The 13,056-nt window shown below is 38.9% G+C and overlaps 1 protein-coding gene across 1 annotated transcript in view; it reads right to left on the bottom strand.

The window, feature by feature from the left end:
- Positions 1 to 13,056, bottom strand: part of LOC139752129 (alpha-2-macroglobulin-like) — a 196,432-nt gene that overhangs the window by 138,825 nt on the left and 44,551 nt on the right. Inside the window, exon 8 of the mRNA XM_071668047.1 lies at positions 3,279 to 3,422. Within this exon, the coding sequence (XP_071524148.1) occupies positions 3,279 to 3,422 (144 nt within the window). The remainder of the gene's footprint in view (positions 1 to 3,278; positions 3,423 to 13,056) is intronic.

Raw genomic sequence — 13,056 nt, 5'->3', positions numbered from 1 at the left:
TGCAAGAAAATAACCACAAAAGTGTACACCTACAAATTTGCATAAACACTTAGCTGGATTTGTGCAGCATTTTAAGAATAAATCACAAATATATACTTTACCTACTAATTCCAGGTGAAGGTTGGACTGCAGCAGGGGTGTGTTTTGTCACCATGCCTGTTTAATTTGCTTGTGGATAAGATGGTGAGGGTCCTAGCGAGTATGTAATCAGAAGTGAGTTAGAGGGTTGGTGAGGAGCAAAAATTCTGGAAACACTGATGAATGTTTGTATAGAGTGATTATCTGGGAGGGAAAAAATGAGTGTGCTTGAAAGTAGAGTAGTCCTAACATGGGTGTACTTGAAGCTATAGAAGTCCCAATAATGATGTATGAATGTGAGGCATGGGCAACAGATGAGGATTTGAAGAGGAGGGTAAATGAGTTGGAAGTTAAATGTTTGAGAACAACATGTGTTGAGAGGTGATTAAATCGAGTTAGTCAAAGAGGGGTAAGATGGAAGTACAGTAAAAGGAAGAGGATGGTTGAAAACGACAAAGAGGGAGTGGTGAAATGGACTGAACATATGGGGAGAATGAGTGAAGAAAGGTTAACAAAGATGATATAAACAAAGGGATGCAAAGGAATTCAAACAGCAACAGACTACTTTGTCCTTTTGAGGCTGTTTGTGATAATGGAAGATATCAGAAACTCACAGATTAGTGACATGAAAATTAGAAGGCATACAGACGATTAAAAAAACTGCAAACTGTCAATGTGACTAACAATGTAAGTTGTGGGCTTGAAGCTAAATATCTATCAAGGATATTCTTAAACATACCTATAGCACTTCACATGCCCTGGTGGTTCAATCCACTAACAGCAAGTCGATCCCAGTATAACCACATCTTTGCAATTCACTCTATCCCATGATCTACAAGTATTCAAAATTATCAAAGGCTTTGATAATCCTGATCTAGCAAGTTGTTGAGACTTCATTCATATGATTTCATCCACTGTAATGGATACATACTCAAAGGCATATATTTTACCACAAATGAGGGAAAATACATTTTCTTCAACAGGGTTGTTACCATGTGGAACGATTTGCCATCTAGAAGAGTTGAAAGCAGTACTATAGGTATGTTGAAGAACAGACTTGAAAAATATTGTGCTTCAAGTCCACAGCTTACATTCTTCCCTAGTCTCACTGACAAGTTGCTGGTTATTTTCTTTTAACTATTTGTTGACCTTTTATTTATACTACAATAATCTCTGGGTTTCTGGTATGTTCCACTACCACAAACAGCCTTGAAGAGACCTACCAGTCTGTTGTTTAAATTCCTTCATATTCCTTTGACCCTTTGTGCCCAAGATGCAATTATCATAAAGAAGACACTAAGTACTTCTCAACTGCCCTACATTCAGTGCATATAAGCACACACACATATAATACTTTCTGACCTGTGGTCCTAACCAGCATATGTGGCCAGCTTCCTGAATACCTCAAGAGCCTAAAATGGATAGAATGGACTTCAGAGTAGCTCCTTTTTTTTCCATTTGTTTTATGGGGAGAGGGTTTTACATTCATTTTGCTCTATCTCTTAACCTTACATTGTATGTCCCATGTCTTTACTTCTTTACAGGTTAGAGAGATAAGTGAGGAGTGTGAACCAATCACATTTCTCACATTTCAAGTTTTTAAAGCTGATGATGACATGAACAGTGTATAGCTCTTTGAGAGATGTGGGAATTGAGCTGTGGGGATTGAGCAAGACGTAAGAAACAAGTTTAAAAAGATGTAAAGAAATCCTTTCATAGTATAAGAGAGGTGGATGAATGGAATAGAACAACTGAGGACATAACTAATGCAGACTGCATCCAAAAATTTAAGAGGATGAATGATAGTACAGAATGTCCAATAGATGGGGGCCCCATGAGTGTAAAACTCCCTCCCCCTACAGTACAAATAGGAAAATACATATCTCATACTTCCCATGCGTTTTTGCATCTTACACAATTTAAGTTCTAATTTAAGTGACACAAATATTTCCAACAATGTTATATGGTTGCAAGGCGTGGGCTATAGATAGGGTTGTGCGGAGGAGGGTGGATGTGTTGGAAATGAATTGCGTGAGGACAATATGTGGTGTGAGGTGGTTTGAAGGAGTAAGTAATGAAAAGGTAAGAGAGATGAGTGGTAATATGAAGAGTGTGGTTGAGAAAGCAGAAGAGGGTGTTTTGAAATAGTTTAGTCACATGGAAAGAATGAGTGAGGAAAGACTGACAAAGAGGAATATAGGTGTCAGAGGTGGAGGAACGAGAAGTGGGAGACCAAATTGGAGGTGGAAAGATGGAGTGAAGAAGATTTTGAGCGATCAGGGCCTGAACATACAGGAGGGTGAAAGGCATGAAAGGAATAGAGGAACTGGAACGATGTGACACACCGGGGTCGACATGCTGTCAATGGATTGAACGAGGACATGTCTAGGGTAAACCATGGAAAGTTGTGGAAAGGGAGCTGTGGTTTTGGTGCATTACACATGACAGCTAGAAACTAAATGTGAACGAATGTGGCCTTTGTTGTCTTTTCCTAGCGCTACCTCACCAGCATGTGGGGGAGGGGGGAGGTGCCATTCCATGTGTGGTGGGGTGGCAATGGGAATGGATGAAGGCAGCAAATACGAATGTGTACATATGTATATATGTACATGTCTGTGTATGTATATGTGTGTATACGTTGAAATGTATAGGTATGTATATGAGCGTGTGTGGGCGTGTACATATATACATGTGTATGTGTGTGGGTTGGGCCATTCTTCCATCTTTTCCGTTGCGCTACCTCGCTAACGCAGTTGACAGCGACAAAGTATAATAAGTGATAAAAAGAAAATATTCATAGATTATTATATCATCCTTTTCACAGCATTTGAATACATACTACATTGAAATTAAATGCTAATGTATGAGAACTTCATTGTAAACCATAATTTTCTTTAAACAAATTTGCAGACTGCAACTAGACTTTTTCTGCAACTAGACATTTTCAAAACAAATTTCCATACTTCAAAAGATACTCTAAATCTTTCGTTCTGTACTCCTGGTTACCTTTACCATGTTATACCTTATTCTAAATAACCAAACTTTAAATATTCAAAGTACACACTATTTCTCAATATTTTTCACTTCTTACATATCTTGTCATACTCTATACATTTCCTTAACAAGCTAATATTTTTCCCTCTTCAACTTATAACACCAAAACAAATTTTAGCATTGTCAAACAAATTATCATAACTTACATGGACTCTATCAGTGGTGTAAGAGGTAATGACAAACTCTAGGATACCGCGAGGAGATGTAGTCATATTCTTGCATGTTCCTTCAGCACAAACCTCCATTAGTTCACCTCCAGCAGGAGAACCATCAGGAAACACTGCTTTCACCTGCCAAAAAATAATTTACTGTAAATATGTCAATGGTTCTCTAAAAAAAATCAAGTTTTATGAAGAGAAAATATTATTGATGGTTCCCATTACAGGTAAAATAAATTTCCGAGTCTAAGGTTATCATGCTCTCTACTCTTACATGTAGGTTAACAGGGTGAAAAAGGTATGGGGTGTGAAAGTGAATGGCATCATTTGAATTTGTGTATAACTATGCTTTTTAAGCATAAATTGGTCCATTCATACACATGGTGGTGTTCATGGGTCTGAAACAAGAGCAAAAAGGACTGCAATGACAGAATATAATATCATCATACAAACTTGGTCAGGGCTTTGGGGATGGCACAGAAAAAATGGAGAGAACAGTTATGAAAATGTAATCACGAGAAAGAGGTAACAAATAGGAAGCTGAATACTTTTTGGAATTTTTTTTTGAAGAATGAAGACGTATGAAAACTTTGGAAAAATGATAAGAATGTAAGGAGAAAGATGTAGTAAAAGAAAAAAAGGAAAAGATTTACGAAATAAAGACAGAGGAATCAGGTTTGGATGAAGCTACACCTTATTTCTTTCTTAAGATTCTACTCTTGTAAACAAGTGTGACAGCCTGCATACTCAACGAGGAGTCAATGAGACCTGACTGACCCATATATTCAAATTGTTGAATATATTCTACATCCAGTAGTCTGAAGATTAGACTCCTTTGTAATATCTAGTAATCTGAAAATCAGCAGTCTAAATGGACCAACCTAAGGATCCCACTTGATTCTTAGCCAATCAAACATTAGGAGAGAAATGAAGTGCAAGTTCTCTTGGTTAATGATGAATGCTAAGGCTTGGGATTAATATGAAGTTTGGTCCCAGTGAACCTTTTAAGGGATGTTGAATAGCAATGGGGTAGAGTACAGGAAGAAGCTCTAAATAAAGTCAAGCAGTTAGTAACATCCAGTGTCAGCTTTCTATAACCAAAAAAAATACTTGCTATTCAGTGTTATGCTACTCAGACAGGCTTGGGTGCTATGTTGATGCAGGAATGTAAAGAATATCTTATGCAAGCTTTGCAAGCAGAACACTGACTTCTAAAGAGACTATAAATATCATCATAAACATGGTATCTTTCCTACCCATCAGACTAGAGCATCTTGAGAAAAGTTAAAAAGAGCAACACTAAATGATGAGACAATGAATTCCCTCTTGGAAACCATAACCCCGGGGTGGTCTGAAATCAACAATACTGTCCCCAACCAGCTACTGCCTTATTTATATTCAAGAGATGAGTTCTCAGCACAAAATGGTTTGATATTCAAAGGAGATAAGATAGTCATACCTCAAGGTTTGCATACCAAGATCAAGGAAGCAATACACTCAACTCATATAGAAGGCTATCTGAGGCATGCAAGGGTATTGGTCAAGTGTGAATGCTGAATAGACCAAAGAGTGTGAAATATGCAACTGGTTCAACAGTGCTCAAAAGAAGGAAACCTAATGTCCCATGAGATAGCATGACTGACCATGATAAAGAGTAGGTGTTGAATTGTTTAAGCTGAGGAATCAGAACTTTTTACTGACTGTGTACTATTCTAGCAATTTTGGCAAGTTGATGAGCACAGTCATCAGAAAACTGATAGCTCACTTTGCAAGTTATGGGATTCCAGCAGTGCTTATCACTGATAATGGACTACAATTTATCAGTGAGAAGTTAGGGGAATATGCAGACAAATATGATTTTTAGCATAAGAAAAGCAGTCCTAAGTATCCTCAATTGAATGGAATGGCTGAATCAGCTGTCAAAACTGCTAAGAGTCTGATCAGAAAGGCTGTGTCCTGCTGAATGATCCATATTTGGCCATACTGGTCTAAAGAAACATCCCTACAAAGGATATGGAAAAGAGTTCAGCTCAACAGAACCTTAGAAGAAGGGCATACGCATTGTACCTAATGTATGAAACTCTTAAAGAGACAGGTGTCTCACTTGAAAAGGAAAAGAAGAGACACAAATCTGAAGACTGCATGGTACAGGTACACCACCGATTTTTTGGCAACTGATGGTTCGGCACCTCCTTTAGTTCGGACAAAATTATATGAGGGAACTTGAAATTACCACAGCCACCAGACTGGTTCACTGGGCGGCCACAGATGGTGTTGTGTGTGGAGCACGTTTATTTACATTCTTTACACCATACTTGTTGGTGGTGATACTGCAATTCTGTGAGATTCTTTGCTTAGTTTGCTTAAATTTAACCCTAGCTATGGCTTCTATGATATATGAGAGTGTCAGTCGTGGTGTCAAACGTAAACACCAGTCCATATCGATCCAAGATAAAGTAGAACTGTTGAAAAAATGGACCATGGTATGTCAGTGCATAGGCTGTATGACATGTACAGTATTAGTTCATCAACTGTTTATGATATAAAGAAGCAAAGGGAGAAAATATTGAAATTCTATGCAGACAGCAATTCCAAGAAGCAAATGACAGTTAGAAAAACTATGAAAGATGGTAAGAGTACTGAGCATGATCGGTGATGATGGAACTGTTTCAACAGGGTAAGTTGTTCCATAAAGAATGTAAATAACAACTTGAGTGTGACTATAGTCAAGGATGGCTTCAAGGATTCAAGAGGCATCATGGATTTCCATGAATAAAGAGTGCCGAGAAAAGCAGTCTGCAAACCACGAAGGAGCTGCCAAGTATGTGGACAAATGTGCAAAACTCATAGCTGACGAGCTCCTCAGTCCTGAGCAAGTGTATAATGTATTTCATTTATTCATTTAATTTACATTTAATATTTGTTTAATTTGAATTTCTAGTAGTCCATGGTAACTTCAGACACATGGGAGATGTATAATTAGTGGGTTAGAGGTGTGTTGATGAATCATTATGTGACCACAGTTGGTCCAGCAAGATGGTTAATTCGGCAAGGCTTTGGAACCAAGTGTGCTGGAAAATTGGTGGTGGACCTGTACTATAGTAAGACAGCTAAAGACCTTGACCCATTAGAAATAAGAGACCTGGCAAGGATCAAACAAAGTACTCTCAGAGACAAGACCTGGCAGAAGGATACAGTGAAGAGGAGTTGAATGAGAGGTCATACAAGGTGATAACTAATTCTGGGACTGTAAGTTGCAATAGGCAACACTTGAGAAAGATTAATAAACAAGATCTGGATGATGAAGAAAGACCATGAGACAATATAACATGAGATTTACAAGTTGACAGAAGGTTAGAGACAAACTCAGGTTTAGGGTTTGGAGGACAATATGAATGTGAGTGTGCCAAGAAGCATGCAGGACCAGGATAGGAATAAAATAAGTTATAGAGAAGATGTTTCTAGTGCAACAGGTGAAGTTACTGTAGCATGCAGGACCAGGATAGAGATGTAGCAAGTGAAGTTGCCAAGTACAGTGAGAGACTAACTAGACATGTGCTTCCATTTAGATTTAAGGATTACAGTATAACCAAGTAAATGCATAATTACATAAGAATACTCATATAACTGTAATGTTCAGTGTCTGCGGAAAGAAATGACTCCTCCCACTGAAACGCAATGGAAAATACATCTCAAAAAAGACCGCCACAAACCACCTTATGTTAGCGGTGGCTCTCTCTGGCGACATCTGGAATGTTTTCACGCCTCGAGCGTAGCCCAGGGCAACTGACTGCCCCATTTGCATGAAAACTCTGCGGTGTGTGGGCATATCATTTTAGCACTCCTGCCTGTGCTAACTCCCAAATACCACCCAACACCATTTCGTGTCCCCATAGTGCCCCACATCAGTAAATATGGGTCGAACCATGACGTCGAATTAGGAGAGGTCCCATATCCTCGCTTTGAGGGAGGAAAACGTCTCCATTGAAGATATTTGTGCCCAAGTTGGACGTTCTCGGTCAACCGCCTTGAGGCTTCTCGCTGCCAGCAGGGAGCTTGCCCCCAACCAGGTTCCGGCCCCTAAACCACGCTCGGGGAGGCCAAGAAAAACCTCTCAGAAGACAGACAATATCCTACAGCGTGAAGTGTTGAAAAACCCGTTTATTACGTCCACAGGACTCAAGAAAATGTACCCTGAACTGCTAGGAAACGTTGCTACCTGCACCATTCGCGAACGCTTGCACCACCCGTCACGACACGCAGCAGTGAAGCCACTTGTAACAGCCGGCACGAAGCGATGTAGACTTCAATATCCACGAAGATACGAAGACTGAACCCCAGAGAAATGGATGCAGACCTGTTTCTCCGATGAATCAACCTTCAAGACAGTACGTGTTTGTGTTAAGCGCTGCCACCGAAGCCCAAACTCCAACCGCTACCATCCTAAATACACAGCAAAAGTCGTCAAACACCCTCCTTCAGTGATGGTTTGGGGAATTTTCAATGGTGCCACCGGAGCTGGGGACTTATTTTTTCTCCCTAAAAACGAGACAATGTATGCTGCAAATTATTTGGATGTGCTGAAGGATCACATGCACCATTTCTATGACCTTCATCGGCCCGAAGGCATGTTTATGCATGACGGGGCCCCTTGTCAAGGCTCAGACCTAGTCAAAAAGTGGCTGGAGGACACAAACATCGAAGTGCTTGAGTGGCCGGGAAATTCCCCAGATCTTAACCTGATTGAGAATGCCTCGGCACACATCAAGCATGAGTTATCCCTTATCCAGACAACGTCTGTCCCACGCCTAAAAGAGGCGATCACCAAGGTGTGGAAAAATACTAACAAAGAATACTTCAGATCCTTGGCCAGGAGCATGCCAGACCGTCTTGAAGAAGTTAGGAAGCTCAGAGGAGACATTACGAAGTATTAGGATGAATAAAAATACCCTGATCGATAATTTTTTTCCCCTATTTCCCTATTTCCCATATTTGGTGTTTGTTTTCATTGTAGGTGTCATTTCTTTCTGCCGACACTGTAGATAATCTCTTCAAGTTTAATTACCTACATATTTTACCACCCAATCATATTTTTGCAATAGGCAAGTATTTTCTAAGTTGATGTACAATTATACAGTACAATACTGTCTTTCAAAAGATAAAGTAATAATATTCATGTTTATTACAGTTTACCATAATATGTTTTCTATAAGCAAACAGCAACTTTGTTGACACCCACAAAAAAGTAAGCTACCTTTTCTTTGAGAATATACTGAGCAAGGTGATACTGATCTACCTCTCTTCCAAAATATTAAGCCTCTGTATGATGCACAAACTAGTAGAAAAACACATACTGCCAAAACACATCTGCTTTGACTTGTCAATCCTGTACAATGGTTTTACTATAACAATACCTTAATTTAACAAATCAAATATTCAATGAAAAGAAGCAATCACTGTGACATCCAAAAACATCTTGTTTGATGCACACTAATTCAAATCATAAGCTTTGAGGAATCCTCCAGCACAATACACTTTGATCCTTGAGAACATACACTTTGAAGAGTCACTTTTCTCACTGACAAAAATGACTGAGACAGTCTCAGTACCTTTCCATTCTTTATTTTCTGAAACAAAATAAATTACTGACCTACTTGTGGTATCCCCATCCCAAAAGAAACTCTCTTCTACTTACAATACTTTTAAAAACAGACCCAGTGCAAGTGTAATGGATTTTGTTTTTCTAAGGGTACAGTCACAGACAAAAGTCCACATCTAGGCCAGGCCTAAATTGAAATATAGAAAGGTTAATGAAAGGGAAAAAAAGACACAAGAAAAAGTATCTACAAAATCTGAGGAAAAGAAATGCCTGCTTTTTAAGATATGCCAGGTCATAGTTATTGGGAAAGACATTAGAGGAAATAGAGTTCCAGAGGTTTAAGTTGTACAGAAAAGTAGTTATAAAAACAACCCACCCTTGAGTTGCCAATGGCCACACAGCAATCACTTGACACAAAAGCTTGCCATGTAGTGCATGGTCTAGCTAGCGATGGGGGCACACATGCAGCCAGCTTTCAGGAGCATAAACCTAAGTGATACCGATAGAGGAGAGAAAGTGAACCAACATTGTGACGCACGGCAAGTGTGTCAAGTTTTGCAGTTAGTCTTGGAGATTATAAGTCAGACCACTTTCAACTCAACTCTGTCAAATAAGGATGAAGAGCTATGACCTTCCAGATGTGAAAGCAGTACTCCGCACAAGGACAGATCACTCCTTTGTACAAATGGAATAACTTCGGAAGAATAAAAATTTCGACAACTAATTAGATACAGGACTCCCAGTTTCTTAGAGGCATACTTAGCTATTTCTGTAATGAGGGGTTTCCTAGAAAGAGAGGAGGTCACAGTAATACTAAGTATGTTCACTGAGTCAAGATGTGGAATTACAGAAATGTCAAAGGAGAGAGGAAAGTTGAGAAGCATTTTCAATATAGAGATGTGTGAAAACTGAGTCTTGGAAGCATTAAATTTAACCAGGTTTCATCTACCCCACTGAGATATCCTGTCCAAGTCAGAGTTTACTCAGGAAGTTTTGTTGAGACAAGATGCAGATTGAGTGAGAGAAGGAGCAAAAGTGAAGGATGTGGAGAAATGCACTGCTGAGTCATCACTATATGAGTGCATTTGGTCATTTGTGGAAGAAAGGAAATCATTGATAAAAAGGAGAAAAAGTATAGGAGACAGGACAGAAGCTTGAGAGGCACCAATGTTGGTATAGAGAGGGGAGAGGCTAACCCACAATAAACCTTAGTCATGTATTGCCTTTAAAAATATATGGGAGCAGACAATGATTTTTGCAGAAGCTGCAATAAGATTTAGCCCTCAGGCAGGGTGAGTAGTGCTCACGTCATATCTTGTTTGATTACAAATAACTTTTTTCTCAGCTGCCATGCAAATTGTATAATTACCAATATTGAGTTCATATGGAACTGTATGTGCCATGTATCAAGTCATCTTTTGAATATTTCTTTTTCATTCCATGGAGATATCTTATTTCATGTGGCAGTCCTTTGAATATCTTTTTCACTTTCCAATGGACTTTTATAAGTTTATAGCTTGTGTTCTCATGGTATTTCAAGGTATTACTGTAGACTTAATTACTCTGTTTCTTTCATGGAAGCAAGTATGTTGTTTTGAATACCTTCAGTTTGTTGCCATGCACAGATTAACATATATCATTGTTTTCTCAGAAGTAGAGTTTGAATTCTTTTAACCTCATGATAATTCAAATGTTCCATTTCCTCAATTTTACTTGTGATGTGTTTTTGGAGTCTGTGTAATTTGTTAATTTCTGTATGTCCTCAAAGTTACTACACAATACAGCAGTGTTCATGTTTGCTTTCTATGCATGTACTGAAGTTTCAAAATTAATGTTCATTCTCTTCCAGTAAATGTTCTCATCATTACTTCACTCATTACTTGATCAGATAAAGTTATTTCAAAATTATGTTCTCCATACTTAAGGTTTTCCTCTATGATCACTCCAAAGTCTTTAACTCTAATACATAGATTTCCCATTAGTCATTTATGGTGTGTAACTGTTATGCTCAATATCCTAGCATGAATTAGTAGTTCAAATTCTACTGAATTCCATGAGATTATTTTCAGCCATTTATATGGTCTTTTACGTGTCTCCTCTTTTTCTCTTCTGTGCTTTTCATTTTGCTGACTTTGGTGTCATCTGTGAAGCATCATGGTATACTTTCTTTTTAATCTTTTTCTATGACGGATGTCATCACCAGAAACAGTATTAAGGCTAGTGCTGTTCTTAAGTAACTCCTATTCAATCATCTTCAGTTGTCACAGTCTAATTTGCTGCACCCTTGAGTTTTCAGTTTGATATAAATTCCAAAATCCATTTTTCTAACTTACACTTTACGGCCTGTGCAAGATATGCATGTAGCATGAGAAAGATAGGAGGTTGGCAGATTAGAAAGGGTAGTGAGTGGTGGGATGAAGAAGTACATATGTTAGTGAAAGAAAAAAAAGAGGCATTTCAACATTACCTACAAGGAGTACAAATGACCAGGAGATGTAAAAGAGAAAACAGCATGAGGTCAAGAGGAAGGTGCAAGAATTGAAAAAGAGAACAAATGAGAGTTGGGCTGAGAGAGTATCATTAAACTCTAGGGAGAATAAAAAGATGTTTTGGAAGGAGGTAAATAACGTGCATAAGACAAGAGAACAAATGGGAACATCGGTGAAGGGGGTAAGGGGGGAAGTGATAACAGATAGTGATGAAGTGAGGAGATATAGTGAGTATTTTGAAGGTTTGTTGAATGTGTTTGATGACAGAGTGGCAGATGTAAGGTGTTTTGGTCGGGGTGTTGTGCGAAGTGAGAGAGTCAGGGAGAGTGGTTTGGTGAGGAGAGGAGGTGGTGAAAGCCTTGAGGAAGGTGAAATCCAGCAAGACGGCGGGTTTCGATGGTATTGCAGTTGAATTTGTTAAGAAAGGGAGTGACTGTTTTGTTGATTGGTTGGTAAAGATATTCAAAGTATGTATGGATTATGGTGAAGTGCCTGAGGATTGGCGGAATTCATATACAGTGCTATCATACGAATGCAAAGGGGATAAAGGTAAATGTTCACACTAAAGAGGCATAAGTTTCTGAATATTCCACGAAAATTGTATGGAAGGGTATTAATTGAGAAAATGAAGGCATGGACAGAGCATATGATTAGGGGGGAACAGTGTGGTTTCAGAAGTGGTAGATGTGTAAATCAGGTGTTTGCTTTGAAGAATGCGTGTGAGAAATACTGAAGAGAAATGGATGGATTTGTATGTAGTATTTATGGATCTGGAGAAGGCATATGGAAGGGTTGATAGAGATGCTTTGTAGAAGGTTTCAAGAGTATACTGTGAGGGAGTTAAGCTGTTACAAGTAGAGAAGATTTCATCAAGGGTGTAAGGTATGTGTACGAGTAGGAAGAAAGGAGAGTGACTAGTTCCTAGTGAAGGTCGATCTGTGGCAGGGATGTAAGATGTCCCCATGGTTGTTTAATTTGTTCATGGATGGGGTGGTTAGGGAGGTAAATGCAAGAGTCTTGGAGAGAGGGGCGAGTATGTAGTCTATTGAGAATGAGAGGGCCTGGGAAGTGAGTCAGTAAGCACTGGCTAATTCAAGAGAGAAACTGCAGAAGTTGGTAACTGAGTTTGGAAAAGTGTGTGAAAAGAGAAAGTTGAGAGTAAATGTGAATACAAGCAAGGTTATTAGGTTCAGGAGGGTTAAAGGACAAGTTAGCTGGGATGTGAGTTTGAATGGAGAAAAATTGGAGGAAGTGAAGTGTTTTAGCTATCTGGGAGTGGACTTAGGATCAAATGGAACCATGGAAATGGAAGTGAGTCATAGAATGGGGGAGGAAGCAAAGGTTCTGGGAGCGATGAAGAATGTGTGGAAAGAGAGAATATTATCTCAGAGAGCAAAATTGATATGTTTGAAGAAATTGTAGTTCCAACAATATTACATGGTTGCGAGGCATAGGCTATAGATAGGGTTGTAGGGAGGAGGGTGAATGTGTTGGAAATGAAATGTTTGAGGACAATATGAGGTGTGAGCTGGTTTGATCAAGTAAGTAATGAAGGAAGTGATGTGGTAACAAAAAGAGTGTGATTGAGTGAGCAGAAGAGGGTGTAGTGAAATGGTTTGGAAATAAGGAAAGAATGGTTGAGGAAATGTTGACAAAGAGGATATATGTGTCAGAAGTG

Source organism: Panulirus ornatus, chromosome 12 (assembly GCF_036320965.1).
Source record: "Panulirus ornatus isolate Po-2019 chromosome 12, ASM3632096v1, whole genome shotgun sequence".
NCBI classification, from domain to species: domain Eukaryota; kingdom Metazoa; phylum Arthropoda; class Malacostraca; order Decapoda; family Palinuridae; genus Panulirus; species Panulirus ornatus.
Note: the sequence above shows the minus strand (reverse complement) of the source record. Positions and strands in the feature narration are given on the sequence as shown.